The following is a 27,820-nucleotide window of genomic DNA, read 5'->3' on the forward strand; positions in this document are numbered from 1 at the left end:
GCATATGAATACATACTTTGTCATTTACGTAGGTTAATTGTGAGAGAACATTTAGTATATTAAAAATTATAAAAAATAGGTTGAAGCTAATATAGGCGAAGAAAAATTACAATTTTAATGATGTCAGCTGAACGAGAGCTATTAGCGCAGATTGAACTAGAAGCGCAAAGGTTCAAAGTTAATGAGAGATTTATTAACGTAAAAATTTTATATTATCTTGATTCTCGTATTTAAATCTTATTTATATCTATTTGCAAAATGATCGTTGCCTGATTTTATAGTGCAGCAATTTTATTCTCTGTGTAAAATTGTATAATTTCAATTATTTTATATGTGCAATTATTTTATTTATTGAGTATGTATTATCTTATATTTAACACGTGATATATGATTTCATTTTATGGTCTAATATCGTTGTAAATCTAATATAAAATATATTGCACAATGAATATTTTTTTAGATGTGCAATGAATAATTTTAGATGTGCAATTTTTTTAAATAAAATATATGATTATCGTGTCATACTATTCTATTTTTTTATAAATCGCTTAAACTTATTTTCAAAAATAAGAGGTAATAAAAATTATGTAATTCGAAGAAGCCATTAAAGGGAACCCGACCAATGGGGGGTATGGGAGCGAAGCCCCCATTAAAATAAAGCCACTATAAAAACATGCCCACGAGGCCATAGCGTCGCCAGTCCGCCCCTACAGACAGACGATATTAAGGCATCTTAAATCAATAGACATTGCAAATAGAACGACAGTTCTCCTCTCAGCGTTTATATTAGGGTAGTAGAAGCCATTGCCTCCAAATTTTTGAAGAGGGTATGCTAAGGAGTAAATTGAGGTAAAAATAAATATAATTTATAGATTCACAAATAACTGGTAGAAGGATTCTAATTTATAAATAGACATTTATTTCATTTTTAAATCATTTATTTAATATTTAGATGGGTAATAACAAATAGGTAATTATCACCAACTAAGGTTTTTTGTTATTCCTAGCCTAGATTATAATGCTTGAAAGTTTTAATTAAGATTTTGTTTGGAGGTTGCGCATGGTGGCTATTGATTTTTTTAGAGGGTAGGTTGGAGGAGGTTTTGCTTCCAACGAATTTTCTAACATATAGTAGTTTGACCCCCCTTCAGAGATTTGTATTTCCTCGTAGATATGAACTAATTAAAATTCTCTCACTTCAAAAAATTTAAGCAATATATTATTAGAAAATTTAAACAATAGTTTTAAAAAAAGTTAGTCATTTTTTATATAATTAGTGATTAAAATTTTTAGGAAATTCATTTTTATAATTTAAGAAAAGACAAACCATAATTATTTTTATTCAAAAGAATGTAGCATATGAAGTCTAAAATAAGTTGACCTAAAGTCCTGCGATAAAATTTATGGAAACCCCATCCAATAATGCACTATCCCTTAAAATTCTGGCTCGGTTCTGCTTATTAATTAATATTAATAATATTACTTCATTTAGGTAGACATTTATTAATCTCCCTTTATTCCAAATGATAATTAAACATTTAGAAACACTAGGTTATTAGATCTAGATCTTAATATAATTATTTAATAATAAATAAAAAACAAGGCATGCATCTTTATATTTACTAATGATTTGCGCGCCCTAGCCCGGTCGGAGAGGGTGGGTCTGGAAATCGGAAATCATGGGGAATCAGAGTTCTTAAAAAATATAGGGTTGACGCTGAGATCTAAAAAAATAGGTATCGTCAAGGTATATTTTCAGTGGCCTATTTTTTATGAATAATAAAGCAGAAAAAAATGGATATATTTATTACTAACATTATGCAAAATAATATGCTAATCACGAATAGAAACAAATACTATTCAGATGATCAATTTGGTAAGCTGTAATGTAACGCTTAAAAATACGAGATGGGGGGGGGGGGGGGGGTGAGCTACACATATATATTACCAAAAAATATATAAATAAAATCGATAAAAATTCCATTTCTTAGTTTTCTTTGGGCTGTATTTTTTTAAAAACGTTTCTTTCTCCCCGTGATAATTATTTCCCTAAATTTGATATATAGATCTGGAATCCACTCCTAAATCGAATGTCCATTAATATTTATGATGACATTCCATAAGATGAATACTGCGGAATTAAGTGCCCATGTTAATAAATTTTTGTTTATTTCATCTAAATATAAACAATAAAAAAAATCGGTACTAACCACATTGATTATGAAGAAGTGGAGTGAACCGAGGATTAATATCATATTTTTATTTCGTTCAGCGTAAAATGAATTCGTTTTAATTTGAATATCAATTGAATTTTAATATAATATTACATACAATTCGACAGATTTAAATGTTACATCTTTACTCTCTCTATATAAATTACTTTTTCTTTATATATATCAGAGATCTGCAGACCCGGCCCTAAGCCTGCCGTATTTTAAATTTTTTAAATATACCCGGGCCGGGCCGGTGTAACGTGTGAAAGTGATCTGTGAGATTTCGAAATCTCACGCAATCACTTTCACAGTTGTGAGATTTTGATGATAATGGCCCCCAATGTTTTTGAAGCGATAAATCTAAAGTAAAAATTTGCATGACATGAATTTAAATGATAATATAATATAGAGACAATAATGGTATAAAACCTAACTGTTAAATTATAATCTATGTTTTAGAATAATATTTTAATAATGCTTTGCAAGATATATATCGTGTCATTTTAAGAACTCATCTTTATTTTTTTAAGATCATTAAATCGAATAATGAGAGCTGTAAAATCAAGGAACATCATTAAAGTTAAGGATATAAAATATAATATAGAGACAATAATGGTATCACACCTAGCTATTTAATTATAATCTATGTTTTAAAATAATATTTTAGTAATGCTTTGTAAAATATATATTGTTTCATTTCAAGAGCTCATCTTTATTTTAACATCATTAAAGTTAACAATATAATAAAATTTCTCTTTTTGATATATATAAATTTAATTAAAAAGTAGATTATATATAACAAATAAAATTAAGCATTACAAGGTGTGGTGGGTACTCTAGTTAGTAAGTCTTACATTACTTCTCCTTAAAATGTGGGATCAAATCCATGTACCATACTTTTTTTATTTAAATTGTTTTTTTATTATCTATCTTATCTAAATAGTCGCCGCCTCTCTATAGTTTTAAATTTATATTTTTAGTCTGCATATCATACCAAATAGTGTGTGATAAGATATGCAGATTAGAGGTCTGTAATGGGCGGGTTTCTAGCGAAAAGATTAACCTGCCCTCGCTCTCACTTATAATTTTTTTTATATATATTTTGTTTTAAAATTATTTTATGGCTGGTTTGGCTCTTTATTTATTTTAATGTATTTTTAATTAAACATATAATATGGAATATTATGAAAAACTATTTACTGTTCTGCTCATTTCGCCTGAAAAATATCAAATTCTCCTAAATTTTTTAACCCTCTCGCCCAATGTTGAAAATATTTTTTTTAAAGTACGGGCGAAAAAACCACCCAATCCAGACCTCTAGTTCAGATTATTGATAGGAGGCTCCAATCAATATCATAATTAAAGTTTAGCAAAATTTAGGTAGGGAAGAGATCCTTACTAACATGCTAATTTACACAACATGAATAACCAACTCCGATCCCATGATATTTCTTATACAAAGTACATCTTCTCGATAGACATTAATTTAGACAAAGCTCATATATGACAGAAAATTTACTAGAGGCAAACCACCTTTTCTACCCAACCCTCTAAGAATCACTGCAAAGAAAGAGTAATATAAATTCTTAGCCTAAATGGCTTAATCGTAATGCTTATTTTGTTTACCTAATATAATGTTTTAAAGATAATCCATCTCTATATTATTTTGTACTGAATTGGGTCACAAATATTAGATAAAACTTTATTTGGTATAAGAAAATAGACGAAAAACTTTATTGATATAAATATTTATACATAATTTTAAATTTAATAAAAACATCATGGAAAAATATAATTATTATCATATATTGCATATCAGAATGTAATTGAATATTATTTATAAACTACAACTTTCATAAAATATAAATATATAAGTCGATAAATTATAATATGAATGAAATATATTTATATATTTTTATATAAAAAATTTTTTTTAATAAAAATAATAAATAGTTATTAGATGGAAGATAAATCGCAATCTAAAACATTTTCAAAATGACTCCCCCCATTTTTTATATAAATAAAATTATTATTAAATATTTTAATATTGTCGCGAATATAAAATGGGTCACATCGGGCCCATACAAAATTATCATTATATTTTATATAAGTAAAAATAGCCGTATTTAACATTGTAGCCATCGCCCTGACTTCTGTGTCAGAAGCCCATATCTGCTGTGTCATTACATTATTTAAGACATAAGTTTTTATGTCTATTTTTTTGTTCGTGTCGTAAAGATAATTTTCAATTACCTTTCCCATCTCGGATGTTAGCATAAATTGTGCCAACCATTGGCTGAGAATAACATGGTAATTTTGAGCTCCAGTAAGCTCTACACTAATCGCCCTATGAAATTTTATATTAATATGTTTTACCTATAAAAACAATTCCCATCACCTTCAATTTGCACCAGAATGGTGGGTTCACCAAGTTGTTTCCCATAGTCTACATCCCGACAACGTTTGGGAGGCTTTAGACCATATATTTTAGCATGATATTTTTTCCATACCTTTGTTGTAGGAAAAAAATATCTAGGGATATTTTCTAATTTATTTATTATCAAAATATCATCATCCAATTCTGTATACGTAATAAATTAAAAAATAAATCAAATATATATCAGAAATAACATTACCTATGGGAGTCTTTGGATTGATAAAATCCCTGTCAAGCTGAATATTTTTATCTTCAAACTCAACATTTTGGGAACCACTATCTATAAGTAACACACGTGCTGCTTTATTTTCAAAAAAATAATTCAAATATATCCTATATACAATACCTCTGGGAGACTTTGGATCAACAAACTCTGTAGCAAGTGGAATAATTTCATCATAAAGGCCATTTTGGGAACTACTATCTAAAGGCAATGCATTAATTATAATTAAAACATTAAAAATAATTATAAGGCTATTATTCAAAAAAATAATTATAAGATTATCATTCAAAAGATAATTCAAATATATATCCTAAATACAATACCTCAGCAAGTGGAATAATTTCATCATATAGGCCATTTTGGGAACTACTATCTAAAGGCAATGCATTAATTATAATAAAAACATTAAAAATAATTATAAGGCTATTATTCAAAAAATAATTATAAGATTATCATTCAAAAGATAATTCAAATATATATCCTAAATACAATACCTCTGGGAGAGTTTGGATCAACAAACTCCATAGCAAGTGGAATAATTTCATCATAAAGGCCATTTTGGGAAGTACTATCTAAAGGCAATGCATTAATTATAATAAAAACATTAAAAATAATTATAAGGTTATTATTCAAAAAATAATTATAAGATTATCATTCAAAAGATAATTCATTACTTTTCAGCTATTATTTGATTAGTTTTATTAATCCCCAGATGCCCTCCCATAGCAATACCTGCAACTGTAGATACACCCCCCTCATGTATTGTTTTAATTATTTTTTTTTGTTCATCTCCTGTCATTATAACTTTTCTTTCTTCTAAAATATCATTAAATTATATATATAATAATATTTGTGATGCAGAAAAAATATATATAATCAATGGCTAGAATAATAAACTGCACTTAATTTTGTCATACAATTTTAGTTGTATATATTATAATACCTAACTTTAATAAATTAATTATGCAATCATTTTTAAGCCCATATACATTATAATAAAAGTATCTAACATTTACTTTTCATCTTTATGCGATAATCTAAATTACATTTTAGTTGTAAAATAGCATTTAATAAAGCCTATATGTAAAATTTTATCAAATGTTCTTACATATATATATATATATATACACTTACATTTGCAGCTATAATTAATTTTAGATGAAAAAAAGATAATAATCAATGGCCTGAGCATTTTTCAATGTTAAAAAATAATATATTGCATTAAACTTATAATGGCTAATTATAATAAATTAGACATATCTAAAATTTACTTTCCCCATAGAATAATTGATTTTCTATAATCTTGAAGGCGGTGTTAGAACATTTTAGGAAGTCATATATATCATTATAATTTGAGCTAAAATATTTCTGAAATAAAAAATATATTGTTAAAAATTTACTTCATAATCATATCATATTATACACTGGGGAGACATCCCACAATTAAGTGGGCACTCCACCACCCCATAGAGGGCGTCTCCAGTGCAGTGAATTTGCATTCACTGTTTGGCAGAAAATTTACCCTACTGTCTGGGCCCTGTTTAATTTGAGTGGGATGACAGGTACCACTCGTGGATAAGCCAGGATCCACAAAGTTGACAGTAATTTACCCTACTGACAGGGTCCCGTTTAATTTGAGTGGGATGACAGGTACCACTCGTGGATAAGCCAGGATCCACATTGTAAATAATGTTTATTTATTAAAAAAGATAAGATAGGAATATGTATTAGAAAAAGGGGGGGGGGGGTGATTAAGGAGTAAAGAGGAAGAAGAATTAGTTTTTGTAATTTATTTATTTATTTTTTTTGTTTTGTTTTCTCTTTTTTTTTTAAATATTATTGGTAATAAGAGATTCTTGTGTTAAAATAATGTTAATATCATATTGATCAAGGAGTTTCCTAAGTATAGTTGTTTTTGAAAGTAGGCCAGGAATGTTGTAGGAGTAGATTGTTAGATTTTTGAAAATTGACATAATATAAATTTTAAAGTAAATTGTAAGATAAATTTGAATTTTGAAATAGAAAAAAAATGGGGATAAAATAAGCAGACGATACTTGGAAAAATTAAAAAAGCAAAAAGCAGACAAGAGAAATGATGAATAAGAAAATATCCATGAAATTGAGTTTTAAGAGAGGATTAAAGTTAAATTTTGTTTAAGAAAGAAGTTGTAATTATATTAAATGTTGATTTATATTATTTTGTTTAAATTAAGTTAATAAGATTAATATATAGAAAAAATAAATTGTTAAAGGAAATAAATAATTGAAATAAAAGATAAATAGATGATTTATAATGGTACTTGCTTAACTTTATAGTAGCTTAGGTAAAGAATTGGAGAAGATAAGAAAGAATTAAGTTATGATGAATTGATTGAGATAAATTAGTAAATAAAGAAGAGAATTTATTTCTTTGAATCTAGAAAAAATAAAAAAATTAATGAATAAAAGAATAACTTGACAGAGATATATTATGGGTTATGTATAATCCTCAGCAATTAAAAAAAGAGTCTCATTACTCTCCCAAACATCTTCCATGCATTTGAAAGAATTTACTAGAGTTTTGATTTAGAAGAGTAGAAGTCAGGCTTTTCATGTCATAAAAAATGTATATAGTCGCAAAGTAAATATTTAAGGAATATAGTGTGCTTGAAAATGAAATTGTGAGTGATAGAAGTATTTGTAGAATTGATAAATATCATTATTTCTTTGAGGTGGCTATTTAACATCAGCCATTTTCCCGCAGACGAAAAAAAGTCATTTACTTCATAATGAAAAAGAATTTCAAATTAAATTGTATTATATAGAAATATTTCTAATTTGACAGCCTCATTCAAATCTGACGTTTTAAAAGTATATTTAAATTAATAATGCGAGATTTTAAAAATATCTATGAGATTTTGAAATATTGAATAGCCGTGAGATTTTGATGATTTAAATGGCCCCCAATGTATTTGAAGCGATAAAAATCAAAATCTCATGAAATCACTTTCACACGGTGTCAGCCGTGAGATTATGATGGTGTGAGAATTCGAAATCTCACGGTAATCACTTTTACACGTTACACCTGGCCTAAAAAATTTAAAACCGGGCCGGTGTAGGATTGTGAAAGCAATACCCATTGTAGTTTCAATATCGTATTGATATTATCATTGTAGATTCAATACCGTATTGTTTTTACAATATTGTAGAATCAATACCGTATTGGTTTTAAAATACGTTTTCATCGCTTCAAATATATTGGCGGCCATTAAAATTGTAAAATATTTATTATTATACATTTAATTATCGCTTCAAATATGTTGGCGGCCATTAAAATTGTAAAATATTTATTATTATACATTTAATTTTCGCTTCAAATATGTTGGCGGCCATTAAAATTGTAAAATATTTATTATTATATATTCTTTTCATCGCTTCAAAAATATTGGCGGCCATTTTCGATTTGTAAAATATTTATTTTAAATAGATTTAACTTTTTTGAAATTTTTTGAATTACATAGATTAAAATATATATTGTAAACATGTTAAATTAATTTCAGTGAAGATGTACCAAAAGTGACAATTGTCATATTGTAAAATATTTATTTTAATCGCGTCAAAAATATTGACGGCCATCAGAGTTGTACAAAAGATCTTCTTTGAAGATTTTTGAGCGCTCAAAAATTTGAGCAAGATCTTTGAAGATCGTAAAATTTGAAGATCTTTTACTTTTAAAAAATTTTGAGCAACGATCTTCAAAGATCGAGATCTTTTGAAGATCTTTTATTTTAAAAAATTTTTGAGCAGCGTTTTATTTAAAAATATTTTAGATCAAACGATCTTCAAAGATCTTCATATTTTATAATGTTTTATTTTTTTGATATTATTTTTTGAACTGCATGTTAAATTAAAATAAAAATTTAATAAAGATGTACCGACAATTTTCATAATCGTTATTTTTTAACTTTTTTCGACATATATGGGTAAAAAAAAATTTATATAAAAAAAAATTTATATTATAATTTCAATGAAGATGTAATGTATTAAAAAGTAGAAATTGTAATAATCGTTATTTTTAACTTATTTGATTTATTATATCCTAAATTAAATAGGTTATAATTATTAATATTAAGTAGAGAACTGCACGGGCTGTCCGTAGCCCGACCCGACCCGGCCCGACCCGAGCCTCGGGCTCGGGTCGGGTTCGGACATCAAAAAAATTTCTCGGGTTCGGGCTCGGGTCGGGTTGTAAAAGCTGTCCGACCCGAAAACCCGAAAACCCGACCCGACCCGAAAATATATATAATAATATTAATTTCTTAAATAGTTAGTATAATTTATAATATTAATTATAAAATCATATTATTTAATATTTATCACATTTTAGGATTAAAATGTCAATCATATTAACATGTCATGTCATGTCATTATTAATTATTATTTTATAAACCTAACAACCGGATACCAAACTATTTTATTACTAAATTGTGTTTCTCGTAAATTACAAGATAAGACATATTTTATGTAAGTTTTATTTATTATTTAACTAGCCTATACATTGTCTTTTTTAACATTTGTTTTAACCCTTCACTACAAAGGTAGAAAAAACTCCCTTAACTACAAAGGTGGGGTCTATTTTACCCCAAATTTTGATTAGATATATCTCAAAACATATTAAAAATTGAGATCTAAAATTTTGAGTATATATTTAAAAAATATTGGAGATAATAAATACAAAATCTTAGATTAATATTTACTTCCAAAAAAAAGTTAGACAAATTTTCTTAAAATTACTGAAATAAAATTTTCTTTTTCAGTACTTCCTTTAATTATTTTATTATCACTAAATAAAATTCAAAAAATTCAAATTTTATTAAATCAATGTTGAATAATGATAATTACATAAATTTTATAAAAAAATATCATATATCAAAAAAAATATTAATCATCAAATATGTAAAATTATTAAAAAATAATAATGTAAATATATATCTTAATATTATTATTGAATATTTTTTTCTTAAGAAACTACAGAGGTGGTAGATACGTTTTTGGACTTCTCTCTATGGGAGGCTGACAATGCGTATTCTGATGCTAGCGCCGAAGTTGACGAGCTAAAAAAATATCTAGATCCGAAATTATGTGTTGATGACGATAATATTTTAAAATGGTGGAAAACAAACCATTATGAGTTTCCAAATTTAAGTATTTTAGCTCTTAAATTCCTGGCTATCCCTGCTTCGTCGGCTAGCAGTGAAAGGGCGTTTTCAGCTGCTGGTAGGGCCTTTGAGGAGAGAAGGACTCGTTTAAAGCCAGATAAACTGGACGCCTCTTTATTTATATATCATAATTATTCACTTTGTGATAATTTTGATAATGATATTGATGAGGTCAATATATAATATAATATGTTCATTATATTTTTTATATATTTATTAACTTTTACATCATATCTATATTCGCATAAATGATGCTTATTATATAATCGTTATAATTTTTAAATTCGCTTGTATATTAATCGTTTTATAATATTTTTTACAAATTTTAAAAATGCAACTTAATATATATCTTGAATAGATTATGGCCGTCAAATAAACTTTTATTTAAGGTGGCTGAACTGAATAAATACACATAAATTTTTTTTTGGTTATTATATTAAAACTTAAATTGCAAAATTTTATTCGGGTCGGGCTCGGGTCGGGTCGGGTTGGATTAAAAAATGTGTGCTCGGGCTCGGGTCGGGTTCGGACAAAAAAAAATTTTAAATTCGGGCTCGGGTCGGGCTCGGGTTGCGAAAAAATTACTTTGCAGTTCTCTAATATTAAGATGTAAAAATAAAATTTCAGTGAAGATGTACTACAGGAAAGTGACAATTGTCATAATCGTTATTTTTGAACCTTTTTAAATTTTTTAAAGCAAATGGGTAAATGAAGATATTGTTAACAATATAAATTAAAATTTCAGTGAAGATGTACTACAGGAAAGTGACAATTATCATAATCGTTATTATTGAAATTTTTTTAAAGCAAATGAGTAAAAATAGATATTATTAATATGTTAAATTAAAATTTCAGTGAAGATATACCATAAATAATCTTTATTTTTGATTTTTTTATATATAAAATTGAAAACTGATAATTGTCATATGTAATATTTTTAAACTCTTTTTATTAAACAAGGTTAGAATAAAGATATTTTGAAAATTATTTATTATTTCAAAATTATTAAAAAAATATATTGTTAACCAGGTTTGTTGTTAATAAGGTCCTATCCCATTTAATTTAAAAAAATAACCGATCTAATTTTTTTTAATAAAAAATATTGGCTCATTATGTTTCTTAAATTTTTGATGGCTTTAAGATTGTAAAATATTAAAAAGTGGTGCCTTCTAACTTCTATAATTTGAGCGTTATTTAAGTAAAGTCGTGCTTTTACAATGTACAACGACATTAAACAGCAAGAACTCAAATTTATATTACGAGCCAAATATATTTATGGATTGTCAAATTCTTGGTTTTTTAGTTTTGACAAAATAATAAACCTGACCTAACTTATTCAATTGGATAGATTTAGTTTTTTTTATACTGAAAATATTTTATATTTTTTTTATTTTAGTCTATCAATTCGAGTCGCGAAAGGCAGTTTTAAATATGAATATTTATTGTAAACCTAGCATATAAATATTTCTCCTTTTAAAATTCAACCCATACTTTTTGATCCTTCACTACAAAGGTGGAAAAAAATCCCTTAACTACAAAGGTGGGGTCTATTTTATCCCAAATTTTGATTAATATCTCAGAACATATTAAAACTTGAGATCTACAAATACAATTTTGAATATATATTCAAATATTATTGGAAATAATAAATACAAAATCTTAGATTAATAGTTACTTCTAAAAACAGTTATGCAAATTTTACTAAAGTTACTAAAATAAAAAATTTTTTCTGAGACCTTTCTTTAATTATATTTTGATCACCATAAAGTATTTAAAAAAATGCAAATTTTATTATATATTTTATTAAATGAATGTCGAATATAGATAATTATATAAATTTTATAAAAAGATATCAAATATTAAATAAAATACTAATCATCAAATATCATGTAAATTTTTGTACTAACATTCACGACAAAATGTATGCATATGATCTAATGAATTTTTAACAATTTAAACAAATAAATGTTGTTTTTACCTCCTTCACTCTTGGACAATCTTTACATACTCCCTTTTTATTATTTGGAATATGTTTTTCATCAGTTATATTGAGAATATCCCCAATGTTGTTACGTATTAATCTACATATACTACTCTCTAATTGTCCCATACATAATATTTCTCTATAAAATCAAGATCTACAAAATAATTCTCTACAAAATAATTCTCTACATTCATTTTAAAATCATTCTCTATAAACGACATTCTCTATAAAACCATTTGTTATAAATGCATTCTCTATAATTGTTTTCTTCTCTATAAATGTTTCTCTATAAAATACATTCTCTATAATGGTTTCTCTATAAAGACGTAAAACCACATTATTATTATTAAAAAAAATTTTATATATAATTCTTTTTATAATAAAAATAAAAACTTCACCCTTCGCCTTCTATTTTATTTGAAAAAAAATTAGTTTTAAAATTTTGGGTTATATTGATGGGGGATTTCTTAACATGTGATGTGTTAGTGAAATGGGGGATTTATTAAAAAAAATTTTATGATTATATAAAAATCTCTCTAAAATTCTTTCTTTTTTATTAGTTATTCAGAGTCAGATAAAATATAACATTATATATTTTTTTTTAAATATATAATTCTTTATATTAATAAAAAGAAAAACTTCTAACGTTTCCTCGCCTTCTATTTTTTTTCCTTAAAAAAATTTTAAATACCCCTTTATTATAAATCATAATCATAATTTTCTTTTTCATTTTATTTTTTCTTTCAGATTCAGATATATTTGAAAAAAAATTAGTTTTAAAATTTTGGGTTATATTGATGGGGGATTTCTTAACATGTGTTAGTGAAATGGGGGATTTATTAAAAAAAAAATTTAAGATTATATAAAAATCTCTCTAAAAATCTTTCTTTTTTATTCGTTTTTCAGAGTCAGATAAAATATAACATTAAAATATATTTTTTTTTAAAATATTTTTTTTATTAATAAAAACTTCAAACGTTACCTCGTCATGTAAGCCTTAAGATTGTGGTCATAGATGGCACAAAAGTTTGGACATTTATCAGCGAAATGTCAAGGTTTAGGTAAGTTAAAAATATTTAATTCCCCTCAAATATATTTAGTATTTTTCTTTATTAAATTTAGCCCTTTTTGAAAATCTAGCAGTTTAGCACTTATATTTATATAAAATTCCCAAAAACATGATTTAATAAAACAAATTTATCTTTCATCAAAAGAAAGGTGGGACTATAAAGACCTCAATTTTAAAAATTTCAGCACTTAAAACAAGTATTTGTGAATTTAGATTTTTTTCAGTACTTCAAGAGTTTGGGTAACAATTTTATTTTGTATTTCAATTATTCGTATTTTAATTAGTAAAATGATTATATATAATTAAATAATACATGATATAATATATACAAATAAAAATTTTATATAAATATAATAAAAATCAAAATATAACGTTATTTAATACACTTTTATTAAGTTTAATTAATAAAATATCATTTAATATAGATTTCTCTAATCTTGTTCGTAGCGGTGTAAGGACCAATCCCAGAGCACTGAATGATCTCTCAACAGATACTTGAGAGCAAGGAGCGGCTAGAACTACTCGCGATAGGGCATAATTGCCAATATTGCAAAATATTTTGATCAGATGGCAATTTTTGACCATATATTAAAGCATTAATTTTGGTCTTCATATCAAGGATTTCAATATTTTGGTATATTGGAGCATTAGCGCTTTCTCGCTCCAAATATACATCTAATCTGGTTTTTTTACAACTTACAGGGATAAAAGGAGAGCCACTCAGAGCTGGATTATCTTTTGGCTTATTAAAAATTTGTATTTGTCTCCACGTAGACATCAGATGTTCCTAAAATAAAATAAATTTATTTAATTTAAAGTTATATATTATAAATTTACCCTGGCCAGCAATTTATCACTTTCGGATGGATAGATTCCATTCTGATAATTAAATCTGGGATCCATGTAGATCCCACTTCTAAAAACATTATTATCAAAAATATATTTTTGACGATAATCCAGACAATTAATCAAATTATTCGAGGATTCATTATTTATTTCCTCTAAATCTAATTTGCATTCAAGCCATAATTTAAAAAAATCTCCGATTGTACAAGATTTTTCTTGCAGTTTAATGGTACATAAATTAACAGGAGATAAGACGGTGAGATATGCGTCAATCCTATCCCAGAGTCTTGAATTTATAAAAGTTTCTAAATATATATGGCCCATTTTTAAGTAAAATATTTTATTATCCTTTAGGTTTTTTAGCATTCTATAGGTGCTATTCCACCTAGTAACAGTGTCCAGCACTGGTTTGTTAATTTTTTCTAATGAATATAAACTTTTATATTTTTGTGATTTGCATATTTTTAGAATAGATCTTATATCTTCTAAATCCTCCTTTAGAAATTTTTTTATATAATCATTAACTCCTAATTGAATAGTATGGGCACAACATCGCACACAAATCAGCCCAAATGATTTTCTTAGATCATTTAATAAATTTTCCATATCATCATTTATTTGTTCTTGATTATCATGTTGAAAATGTATGTTATCATCTTGATTTAGATTATTTATTATATACTCCCCAGAGGAATCATTATCATGTATATTTGAAATATCACTGTTATTTTCCTGGGTGATCTCTATATTATTATAATCGTTATTTGGTTGAGAAGAGTCGTTATATTCCTGCGAGGACTCATTATCGCTATTTTGTAACAAATATTCTGAGAATGCATCTTCAGAAAGATCGATATGAGTAATTAGCTGTTCTTCAGCTATCATTTCCACGGTTTTTATCATATTGGCACCATTGTCAACAGTGATACTGTATATTTGGCTCAAACATATATTATACTTTTTTAATAAATTTTCTACTTCTTCCTAAATTAGACGCCGTGTGCTCCTTTACAATTTCTAACATGCCTAAAGTTCGTATTTCAATCTTATCATCTATAATAAATTGGGCATTAACCACCAACACTGATTTTTGAAATCTGTGGCTGTATCTATCTTCAAAGAAATGAGCTTATTTTTAACTTGTTGCATTATTAGGCATCTTATTTCTGATGCCGCATATTTTATTTTATCATTTACGATGTGTTTGTTTAAAGTCATATTCAATGATTGGACTATTGGATCTAATAATAGCTTGAATGATTCATATGTAACTAAATTGATTGGCAAGTTGTTAATAGCAATTAATCCCACAACCGATTCGTAAACCTAAATTTTTTTTAAAAATTATTTAGATTTAAGATAAGATTAATAATTAAAGTCCTGCAAAATTCAACTTTCATATCAAATCAGATTAAAAAATACCTTTTAATTTTATTTTGTTATCAATCAGATATTTTTTTATCTGAACGTAAATCTGAGTCAAATAGCATTTAAAAAATTAAAATATACGATACCAGAGTTGTTAAAATATCTAGATATAAAAATGAGATATCTGTATTTATATATTATTTAAGAAGTAACTGTATCTGATTTGAAATTCATTCTAAGATACATTTTGATACACTTTTTAATAATAAATAAAAAATAATTTAATGCAAAATTTATTTTATTTCATTAAATGGCTCGTTTTGAGCCGATTTTAAAAACGGCTAATTAGTTTTTTATTCAGAAAAATATTATGCAAACCTGAAAATTTTGCTCAAAGAAGGAGCAGAGGTCTGGACATATAGTTTCAAAATTTCGAGGCATAGTTAATATATTTCTGGCAAAAATATTGAGTTAGCCGTTTTTAAAAATGGCACAAAACGAGCCGTTTAACAACATTGGCTAATATGCATATTAAATGATAATACTCGCCGAAAAATATGATAAATAGGTAAATTTTTGTATATGTCAGGTCGAATATGATTTTAAAAAATTCCGAACAGGGCCCAAAAATTTTTTAAAAAAAAAACCGGCCGGGCCGGATCTTAAAATTTTTTTTAAAAAAATCCTGACGGGGCCGTGCAAATGGTATTTCTGCAGGTGTCTGATATATATTTAAAAAAATTAAAACTACTTTAATAAAAAATATATATATAAAATATTAAAACTTATTAAGTGCCATAATTGATGTTTATGGTTTATCAAGCCCCATATAAATTAAGAAATCATGATCGAAATAATATGTAGATATAATAAATACTCATAACTTTCCCAAATTATAGAAGAGTGTTTAAAATTTGCTATAAATCTTAATTTAATATAAAATCAGAGGGAAAAAAGCTGGCTTACCAGGATAAACCTGCAAATTGCCATGAAGAACAATAAAAATTAATATTCTGTCATGCTAAAATCCTTTGAAAATTTCAGTATATCATTAATAGTGATCTGCATAATGTATAGTATCTCAATCTAGGCCCGAAATATTTTGCAGGACCGGCCCGGTATAAATTTATTTAAATATTGAAATTAATTTTTATAATTACTCAAAATATAAGACATATGTTATATGGCGTCTAGTTTCTATAAATAAAATTCAAATAATTAAATTTTACATAAAAATCAAATAATTTAATATTACATAAAAAATTCATTATAAAATTGATAAATTTAGGTGTATTTAAAAAAATTACATGGTCCGACCCCACCCAGTTTAAAAAAAATTAGGTCCTAGTCTGGCTTGATTCCCATTTTTTTAAAAAATATTCCCGTACACGGCCCGAATACTGCTTGTGCGAGGCCGGTAAACTTTTGCAGGTCTCTAATTATTAAGATCAATTGAATTGGATAATTGTAATAGTTAAATTAGATAATTATATAAAAAGCATATATAATTTTTTTAAAAACATAATCGATACAACAATCTTGATAATTGTTTAAATTGTATCTGTACAAGATACATTTTTAAAATTGTATTTGTATCTATAACTTTTTAGACTAATATTTATTTCTCTACCTAGATCCATTTAAAAAGTATATTTTAACAACTCTGCGATTTACCAACAATAATCATAATTGTAGTGTTTTATTGTTTAATAATGTATGTAATAAAAAATACTTTCGATTTGCTCATGACAATTTTAATTGTTTGAGATGTCTTCTCGTTTGACTGCGAACTTGATGTTGATATATCTAAATTGTTAACTTCATTTGAATTTAAATTAGCTGCAATATTAGGATGTTGACTGAAAATATGTCTTTTAAGATTCGCTTTAAAATGCATATAATTAGTAGGTTATTAAGTCATTTTTAAACTAGGTAGGCCTAATATAAAAAGAAAACAATTGGTGGGGTATATATAATTGGTATCGAACTTATTTTAATTCCGTAATAAATCATTTGTTACATATAGGTTTTGTAGTATGTTGAATGACTTTAAAATTAGAAAAAATATTATAATATTCTTCTTAATTATCCTTTAATTCAATTTTTAAAAAGGCCAAAGTATCTTAAAAAGAATTAGCTTAAAAAATTTAGATAATATACCTAATTGTGAAGCAAAATTTAGATCACCAAAATTTAAAGATGTTGTAAAAAAACCAATAACAAAAATAAAATATATTTAAAATATCTTACATGGAATTGATTTGAGCTTTTTATCGCATGAGCTGCATGTTGCAAAAATATTGTCTTGGTCAAATAAAAAGAAGTTAGATATAAGAGAATTTTTTTTCATAATATTAATTAAAAATTTTTTATTTAATAAAGAAAAAATTTCATATATCTTAATCTGAAAGAAAAAATAAAACGAAAAAGAAAATTATGATTATGTATATGTATGATTTATAATAAAAGGAAAGGGGTATTTAAAATTTTTTTAAGGAAAAAAAATAGAAGGCGAGGAAACGTTAGAAGTTTTTCTTTTTATTAATATAAAGAATTATATATTTAAAAAAAAATATATAATGTTATATTTTATCTGACTCTGAATAACTAATAAAAAAGAAAGAATTTTAGAGAGATTTTTATATAATCTTAAAATTTTTTTTAATAAATCCCCCATTTCACTAACACATCACATGTTAAGAAATCCTCCATCAATATAACCCAAAATTTTAAAACTAATTTTTTTTCAAATAAAATAGAAAGCGAAGGGTGAAGTTTTTATTTTTATTATAAAAAGAATTATATATAAAATTTTTTTTAATAATAATAATGTGGTTTTACGTCTTTATAGAGAAACCATTATAGAGAATGTATTTTATAGAGAAACATTTATAGAGAAGAAAACAATTATAGAGAATGCATTTATAACAAATGGTTTTATAGAGAATGTCGTTTATAGAGAATGATTTTAAAATGAATGTAGAGAATTATTTTGTAGAGAATTATTTTGTAGATCTTGATTTTATAGAGAAATATTATGTATGGGACAATTAGAGAGTAGTATATGTAGATTAATACGTAACAACAATGGGGATATTCTCAATATAACTGATGAAAAACATATTCCAAATAATAAAAAGGGAGTATGTAAAGATTGTCCAAGAGTGAAGGAGGTAAAAACAACATTTATTTGTTTAAATTGTTAAAAATTCATTAGATCATATGCATACATTTTGTCGTGAATGTTAGTACAAAAATTTACATGATATTTGATGATTAGTATTTTATTTAATATTTGATATCTTTTTATAAAATTTATATAATTATCTATATTCGACATTCATTTAATAAAATATATAATAAAATTTGCATTTTTTTAAATACTTTATGGTGATCAAAATATAATTAAAGAAAGGTCTCAGAAAAAAATTTTTATTTTAGTAACTTTAGTAAAATTTGCATAACTGTTTTTAGAAATAACTATTAATCTAAGATTTTGTATTTATTATTTATAATAATATTTGAATATATATTCAAAATTGTATTTGTAGATCTCAAGTTTTAATATGTTCTGAGATATTAATCAAAATTTGGGATAAAATAGACCCCACCTTTGTAGTTAAGGGATTTTTTTCCACCTTTGTAGTGAAGGATCAAAAAGTATGGGTTGAATTTTAAAAGGAGAAATATTTATATGCTAGGTTTACAATAAATATTCATATTTAAAACTGCCTTTCGCGACTCGAATTGATAGACTAAAATAAAAAAAATATAAAATATTTTCAGTATAAAAAAAACTAAATCTATCCAATTGAATAAGTTAGGTTAGGTTTATTATTTTGTCAAAACTAAAAAACCAAGAATTTGACAATCCATAAATATATTTGGCTCGTAATATAAATTTGAGTTCTTGCTGTTTAATGTCGTTGTACATTGTAAAAGCACGACTTTACTTAAATAACGCTCAAATTATAGAAGTTAGAAGGCACCACTTTTTAATATTTTACAATCTAAAAGCCATCAAAAATTTAAGAAACATAATGAGCCAATATTTTTTATTAAAAAAAATTAGATCGGTTATTTTTTTAAATTAAATGGGATAGGACCTTATTAACAACAAACCTGGTTAACAATATATTTTTTTAATAATTTTGAAATAATAAATAATTTTCAAAATATCTTTATTCTAACCTTGTTTAATAAAAAGAGTTTAAAAATATTACATATGACAATTATCAGTTTTCAATTTTATATATAAAAAAATCAAAAATAAAGATTATTTATGGTATATCTTCACTGAAATTTTAATTTAACATATTAATAATATCTATTTTTACTCATTTGCTTTAAAAAAATTTCAATAATAACGATTATGATAATTGTCACTTTCCTGTAGTACATCTTCACTGAAATTTTAATTTAACATGTTAACAATATCTATTTTTACCCATTTGCTTTAAAAAAATTCAAAAAAGTTCAAAAATAACGATTATGACAATTGTCACTTTCCTGTAGTACATCTTCACTGAAATTTTAATTTAACATGTTAACAATATCTTCATTTACCCATTTGCTTTAAAAAAATTTAAAAAGGTTCAAAAATAACGATTATGACAATTGTCACTTTCCTGTAGTACATCTTCACTGAAATTTTAATTTAACATGTTAACAATATCTATTTTTACCTATTTGCTTTAAAAAAATTTAAAAAAGTTCAAAAATAACGATTATGACAATTGTCACTTTCCTGTAGTACATCTTCACTGAAATTTTAATTTAACATGTTAACAATATCTTCATTTACCCATTTGCTTTAAAAAAATTTAAAAAGGTTTAATAATAACGATTATGACAATTGTCACTTTCCTGTAGTACATCTTCACTGAAATTTTAATTTAACATGTTAACAATATCTATTTTATACATTTGCTTTAAAAAAATTTTAAAAAGGTTCAAAAATAACGATTATGACAATTGTCATTTTCCTGTGGTACATCTTCACTGAAATTTTAATTTAAAACATATTAACAATATCTATTTTTACCCATTTGCTTTAAAAAAATTTAAAAAAGTTCAATAATAACGATTATGATAATTGTCACTTTCCTGTGGTTCATCTTCACAGAAATTTTAATTTAACATGTTAACAATATAATATCTATGCTATGCTTTAAAAAAATTTTCAAAAATAACGATTATAACAATTGTCACTTTTCTATGGTACATCTTCATTGAAATTTTATTTTTACATCTTAATATTAAAAATTATAACCTATTTAATTTAGGATATAATAAATCAAATAAGTTAAAAATAACGATTATTACAATTTCCACTTTTTAATACATTACATCTTCATTGAAATTATAATATAAATTTTTTTTTATATAAATTTTTTTTTACCCATATATGTCGAAAAAAGTTTAAAATAACGATTATGAAAATTGTCGGTACATCTTTATTAAATTTTTATTTTAATTTAACATGCTTATGCTTACTAATCCATTTACTTCAAAAAATAATATCAAAAAAATAAAACATTATAAAATATGAAGATCTTTGAAGATCGTTGATCAAAAATATTTTTAAATAAAAGATCTTCAAAGATCTAGATCTTTGAAGATCGCTGTTAAAAAATTTTTAAAAATAAAAGATCTTCAAAAGATCTCGATCTTTGAAGATCGTTGCTCAAAATTTTTTAAAAGTAAAAGATCTTCAAATTTTACGATCTTCAAAGATCTAGATCTTTGAAGATCTTTTTATTTTGAGCAAATGTACAACTCTGACGGCCATTTTAGATTTGTAAAAAATCTATTTTATATATTTAATAGTTAAAATATATTTAAATGATTTTCTATTCTTTTATATAATTTTTTTAAGGAATTTATATTTTACTATTCTTTATATCCTGTATATTTTTATTTTTTTACTCATATTTATTAATTTTCTCCTTATGGTTAAAATGATATTGTTTGTTCAACTCCATCCTGTAGAAAATTGTAATTAAGAACAATGTACACAAATTTTCTTCATTTACCATCTTATTATTGGGATCAAGCCTTAAAGTTTTAATAAACAAGCTTAAGCTAATCACAGATATGAGGGTTTCTATTACAACAAAGGATCTCAATCATTATCTCTATCACTATTATTATGCGATCATTGCCTGTTGGCTCATCTTAAAATCTTCATTCCTATCTCAAGCCTTAAAATTTTAATAGACAAAAGCTAAATTAAGTCAAAGCATCTCAATAAATATCTATTACTGAAATATGTTTTAATCATTTCCTGTTGGCTTCTTAATCGTCATTTCATTTTTTAGATGCATATATAATTTTATTTCTATCTGATTAAAATTACATTTATATTTATGGAACACAAAATATTTTATAAAATCAAATTATGTTTTATATTATTCTTTTAAACTGTAATAACTATTTTTAGTTGTATATATATTTTTTATTGCAATAAAAGACTGATTTCTTAATACTATATAAATAAAAAGGATATATCATTTTATTTCAAAAATACAAGAAAAATATTATAAAAAGAAAATATATCCCAATAACGGAAACATGATTATTACAAATTGAGTATATATTATATTATAACACGATTAAAATGATCAGAAGTCGCATTTATTAAATATATATTTTAATTAAAAATTTTTATACAGTTATTTTTTAATAATGAGGAGTATGTAATGTATTTCATCTCATTTCCATTTTTGCAATATATAATGATAGGTGTTGGAAAAAATGTGGCAGATGCTACAATATCTAGTTCATCTGCCCACGTTCCAAGTTGATATTTTTTTGTATCAACTATATGTGTGATTATATCTTTTCCAATAAAATCACTAAAAATATCTTTATTTTCAAAATGCATCATATAAGAGGTAATAGACCCCCTTATAATTGCATGGTGATCTTCACTCCCTGAGATTTCTTTGCTTAAGCACCGATAAAAACAATTACCGTCACCAAGAACTATATCAAAATTAGGAGGATAACTTAAATTTTTAGTTTTATCATTGCTTTCTGTTAATAAAGAATATGGGATGCCCAACCTCTTAGCATGATATTTCTTCCATGCATAATTGGTGGCAAGGTAAGGTAACGGAGAAGTATCAGGCTCCTTATATAATATTATCTTAATATCGGTAGAATCTTCTTTTGCCTCATCTCCGTTATTAGATTGTTGGATGTAGGGCTTAAGGTTACACCCGTTATATTTTTGCTTTAATGGAGTATTATCTTTATTACTCACACTATAAATATCTTTATCATGTATTTTATCAATTACATATGGACCAAGCCAAGGATCAGACATTTTTCCACCTTTTCGATCCGCACGACGGGAGTTCCAGATTAGGACCAGTTGTCCAACTTCATACGATATTTTATCCTTTTGCCTTTTTTGATAATCTCTTTTTTGTCTATCTTGGGCATCAATTATATTTTCTTTCGCCTTTTTCCATACGACTGACATGCTCATTATTCTATTTAACAATTCACTCTCGTCAAAGTCATTATCAATATTATTTACATAAGAGTTTTCAGGATCATTATTTATTTCCTTAACAATATCAGGCTTAGTTGTGGAATTTAAGTCTGATGGAAGCTTTGCATTCCGACCATATAACATATAAAATGGGGTAAATCCTGTTGATTTGTGTACACTTGTTCTCATTGCAAACAGTACACCTGGAAGAACTTTAGGCCACTGGGTCTGATCATTTCCTAAAACCTTTAACATTAGGTTTTGAATAGTGCGATTATTTCTCTCAGTTAAGCCATTAGCTTGAGGATGGTACGCACTGCAAATGCGTTGCTCTGTCCCGGTCATTTTATGCAGTCTAGTAGTCATCTCATTTACAAACTCTCTTCCTTGATCATTGATTTGTATCTATATTGTATAAAATGAAAAGTTTATAAGATAGAATTATCATAAATTCATATTTTTTAATCGATATGTATTTATATAATTTGATTTACATTTGCGCAGCCATGGCGTCAAATCAGACCGTATATAAATTTACATGTCTCATTGGCTGTTTTGGATTTCATGGGTTCTGCCTCAACCCATTTTGTGAAATAATCAGAGGCAACGGCAATACACGTGTAGACTTCTTCTGAAGTGGGCAGGCTGCAAAGATCAATTCCTATTTGAGCCCATGGAAAAGGTGGTACATCTATTGGATGCAAAGTGGAAGAAATTTTGGTAAATCTTACATTAGCCTTCTGACATCTATCACATGATTTTATAAAATCAATAGTGTCTTGAAATAATTTTGGCCACCAATAATAAACACAAAATTAAGAATTCTAACATCATAATAAGTACCTTTCAGAGAGTTTAAGTTGAGTTTTATTAATACCTAGGTGGGCACCAATAGCTTTAGACTCTAAGGATATATCTGATCCTTGGTGAATAATAGATATTACTCTTTGTTTCTCTTCTTCTTCCATTATTACTAAAGCTAAAAAATAAATAGAAAATGATTATTTTGTGATCATATTTACTTTCTTTATTCTTTATTTTTCTGTAAAGAACATCATCTTTAACAATAAATTTGCTTGCCATGCATTTATAATTACTTTTTTTCCCTGGGTGGTTTTTAAGAAATATATAATACTTTCCTGTAACTAAATATTCCTTTATTGTATTATATTTTTCTGTTAATGCTTGATAAAAATGTATAATTATAATTTAAATGTACCTATTTGATTCATGAAAAATTTTGTGAAGTTCTCTATAATTGTTGATTTAAAGGTTCTTTTATTGATACTGTATTCTTTTTATAAATATAAAATAATAATTTAAATGTACTAATTTGTTCTCCTGTATCTATATTAATTGATATAAATTTATAATTATAATTTAAATGTACTAATATGTTCTCCTGTGTTTCTATATAAGTAATAATTTGTAAACTCTATTTTAGTATTTTAATGGATATAAATATAAAATTATAATAAATGTACTAATTTGTTCTCCTGTATCTATATTAATTGATATAAATTTATAATTATAATTTAAATGTACTAATATGTTCTCCTGTGTTTCTATATAAGTAATAATTTGTAAACTCTATTTTAGTATTTTAATGGATATAAATATAAAATTATAATAAATGTACTAATTTGTTCTCCTGTATCTATATTAATTGATATAAATTTATAATTATAATTTAAATGTACTAATATGTTCTCCTGTGTTTCTATATAAGTAATAATTTGTAAACTCTATTTTAGTATTTTAATGGATATAAATATAAAATTTTAATAAATGTACTAATTTGTTCTCCTGTATCTATATTAATTGATATAAATTTATAATTATAATTTAAATGTACTAATATGTTCTCCTGTGTTTCTATATAAGTAGTAATTTGTAAACTCTATTTTAGTATTTTAATGGATATAAATATAAAATATAATTTAAATGTACTAATTTTTTCTCCTGTATCTATATTAATTGATATAAATTTATAATTATAATTTAAATGTACTAATATGTTCTCCTGTGTTTCTATATAAGTAGTAATTTGTAAACTCTATTTTAGTATTTTAATGGATATAAATATAAAATTATAATTTAAATGTACTAATTTGTTCTCCTGTATCTATATTAATTGATATAAATTTATAATTATAATTTAAATGTACTAATATGTTCTCCTGTGTTTCTATATAAGTAGTAATTTGTAAACTCTATTTTAGTATTTTAATGGATATAAATATAAAATTATAATTTAAATGTACTAATTTGTTCTCCTGTATCTATATTAATTGATATAAATTTATAATTATAATTTAAATATACTAATTTGTTCTCCTGTGTACTAATTTGTTCTCCTGTTTCTATATATGGATATTCAAAAATTTGTAAACGGTAGTAACAATTTGTATAAAAATTTCAATTTGATTGTTCTCCTGTTTCTATATATGGATATTCAAAAATTTGTAAACGGTAGTAACAATTTGTATACAATATTCTTAAAAAATTTCAATTGTAAACGGTAGTAACAATTTGTATACGGTATTCTTAAAAAATTTCAATTTGATTCGTAAAAGCTGAGGTTCGGTCATAAATTATCAATACCGTATTGTTTTTACAATATTGTAGAATCAATACCGTATTGATTTTAGATGGTATTGTTTCTACAATATTACACCGGACCGTGCAAATGGTACCTCTGCAGGTCTCTGATTTATATTATCTAAAAAAATTATAAATTAAGTAAAATAATAATCTTAAAAAATTATTAAATATTACAAAAATAATACATTGCCTAAATAACTAATTCACCCTGCCTACCACCGTAACACATTGCCTAAAAAAATCAGGCAATGTGTACATTGCCGAAAATAACACATTGACGCTAACATATATACAAGTAATTTATAATATTTTATATAAACTAATAAAAATATATTTCAAATTTGTTCCAAGTTTACTTTTTTTTATTAAAATTAACCTCTTATATTGAAAAATATTTTATGACTATATATAGACTAAGGAAACTCGGCCGAACGCTCCCCCTAAAGGGGGTCTGGAGGCGAAGCCCCCAGTAATTTTTTAATCCCCCCCTTAGGAAAATCCTGGCTACGCCTATGTCCCCAGCAATCATTATCAAACTTCTCTCTATCCCCAAAACCATATGACATGGAATGATGATTCTTGTCTGTCAATCCCCATGTTCGTTAGCTAATCATAATATCAAAAAAATATATGGGTTACTAATATCTTCTTCATAAATTGTTTATGTTTCAGTTTTGAAAAATTAATATAAATATTTATTTAAAGATTTTTGATTAAATTTCTATCTTGAGATTGTTTTATAGGTTTATGAATTTCTATTTTGAAATATCAAATATTTACAATTTTTTTCATTGAGTTGTTATAAAGAATTACTGTTTATGGAATCGAACTTGATTTTCTAATTATTTATTATTTTGGCATGAATACTCTTAAAATGATGAAAAAATAATAAATTAAATCTAAAATATTAATAGTATATATCTATTTTTACGAGAATCACCAAATGGACTATAATCTGTTATACCCAAGTTGCTTTCAGCTGATATATCACGTGGCATTAGATATAAATGTAATATTCCTTTTGAAATATTTTTTTCTAATGATCAGTAGCGTCACTGGAGGGGGGAGGGGGGGGCGCAGGGGTAGCCCTTTAAAAAAATTTAAATAACCTCCTGAAGCTAAAAAAAAAATTTTTTATAATTTCCATAATATCCTCCTGAACTGAAAATAAATTTTTTGATAGCCTCCTTTATTAAATATTATATATAAATTTGATTTTATTATTTAAAAATTAATTAGACTATCTGAATTTTTATTAAATAAGTTTATTTTTATTTATTAGATTAAATCAATGACGAAGCAGCGTCCATAGAAGCAAGGGAAGCATTGCTTCCCTTGAAATTTTTCTTACAAAATTCTTAAATAAACTTAATATAATCTTTATACTAAATAAAAATCGAAACTAAAATTAATATAATTAACGTTAAAAAGATTAATATTATTTTTACTACGTTAAGAAAAATTACTATTATTTTTACTACGTTAAAAAATTTACTATTATTTTTACTACGTTAAAAAAAATATAACATGATGGGAGCAAATAATATTGCTTATTTTTTTAAAATAAATATTTTAAAAAACCATGTTTCGAATTTTTTTATTAAGTTTAAAAATATATATATGAGGGAAGCAAATTATTGCTTATTTTTTTAATAAATTGAGAAAATCATGCTATGGTAATTGTGTAATTTTACGATTAAAATATAGGCGTTGGGGAAGCAAATAAAAAAATGCTTATTTTTTTTAATAAATAAAAGAGAAAACATTTTTGTTTTTTAAAATCCATAATTATTGTAATTGTATTATAGAAAATTTATTAATATTATTATTTAGCTCAAGAAATTTTGATGCGAAAAAATTAATTATTGGAAAAGGAAGACCAAAACCAATTATACAAAACTTAAAAAAAGAAATCAAAACTTGCATTCGTAATTTTTTATTAATAAATATGAAAAATATGAGTGGCTCACTGGATGTAAATTTTTTAATTCTCTATATTGGTGGCCATGCCTATTATTCCCAAAGGAAAAATATGTTTGAAATGATAAAGGATTTACGGATATGAATAATTTTTCAAAGACAGTTAAACGGCATGAAGAATCAACCGCTCATTTGCAGTCGATGATTCAATTAAAAATATTTGGTGAAAATCGTATTGAAAATTTGATAGATTCTTGTGCAAAATATCAATCGAACAGCATAATTCAAAAGTCAAATCAAATAGAGAAATATTGAAAATATTGATCAACTCTATATGTTTTCTTGGAATTCAGGAGCTAGCATTCCGTGGTGATGAAGAATTTTCTAATTAAGTAAATAGAGGAAATTATATTGAATTAATTTATTTGCTTGTGGAAGAAAATTTAATAGTGCAGTT

At 25.1% G+C, this 27,820-nt stretch overlaps 2 protein-coding genes and 1 long non-coding RNA gene across 5 annotated transcripts; all 3 read right to left on the bottom strand.

Moving 5' to 3' along the window:
- Positions 1 to 4,218: 4,218 nt before the first annotated feature.
- LOC135931797 (uncharacterized) lies at positions 4,219 to 6,883 on the bottom strand. 3 transcript variants are annotated; one of them, XR_010573167.1, is made up of 9 exons: positions 6,274 to 6,883; positions 6,145 to 6,230; positions 5,548 to 5,689; positions 5,368 to 5,445; positions 5,197 to 5,246; positions 4,997 to 5,074; positions 4,850 to 4,948; positions 4,612 to 4,794; positions 4,219 to 4,560 (listed from the first exon to the last, which is right to left on the bottom strand). XR_010573167.1 is itself a non-coding variant. In XM_065469092.1 (9 exons), exons 4-9 carry the CDS (start codon positions 5,428 to 5,430, stop codon positions 4,547 to 4,549), a joined length of 486 nt encoding a protein of 161 aa, XP_065325164.1. In that variant the 5' UTR covers positions 5,431 to 5,445; positions 5,548 to 5,689; positions 6,145 to 6,230; positions 6,274 to 6,883; the 3' UTR covers positions 4,219 to 4,546. The 3 variants fall into 3 exon arrangements, 1 of the variants encoding a protein (XP_065325164.1); XR_010573166.1 differs by having other exon boundaries at positions 4,612 to 4,723; positions 4,850 to 4,951; XM_065469092.1 differs by having other exon boundaries at positions 4,850 to 4,951; positions 4,997 to 5,070.
- Positions 6,884 to 13,368: 6,485 nt separating this feature from the next.
- Positions 13,369 to 14,941, bottom strand: LOC135931935 (myb-like protein F). The gene is made up of 2 exons (XM_065469255.1): positions 13,962 to 14,941; positions 13,369 to 13,911 (listed from the first exon to the last, which is right to left on the bottom strand). The coding sequence occupies exons 1-2, from the start codon at positions 14,871 to 14,873 to the stop codon at positions 13,609 to 13,611; spliced, it is 1,215 nt and encodes a 404-aa protein (XP_065325327.1). The 5' UTR covers positions 14,874 to 14,941; the 3' UTR covers positions 13,369 to 13,608.
- Positions 14,942 to 24,694: 9,753 nt separating this feature from the next.
- On the bottom strand, positions 24,695 to 25,058 carry LOC135931296 (uncharacterized). Its single transcript, XR_010573004.1, has 5 exons — positions 25,008 to 25,058; positions 24,947 to 24,964; positions 24,851 to 24,895; positions 24,790 to 24,807; positions 24,695 to 24,739 (listed from the first exon to the last, which is right to left on the bottom strand). It is a non-coding gene; the product is annotated as an uncharacterized LOC135931296 (long non-coding RNA).
- Positions 25,059 to 27,820: the final 2,762 nt, after the last annotated feature.

This window comes from Gordionus sp. m RMFG-2023, chromosome 1, assembly GCF_954871325.1.
Source record: "Gordionus sp. m RMFG-2023 chromosome 1, tfGorSpeb1-WG-v2, whole genome shotgun sequence".
In the NCBI taxonomy this organism is placed as follows: Eukaryota; Metazoa; Nematomorpha; class Gordioida; order Chordodea; family Parachordodidae; genus Gordionus; species Gordionus sp. m RMFG-2023.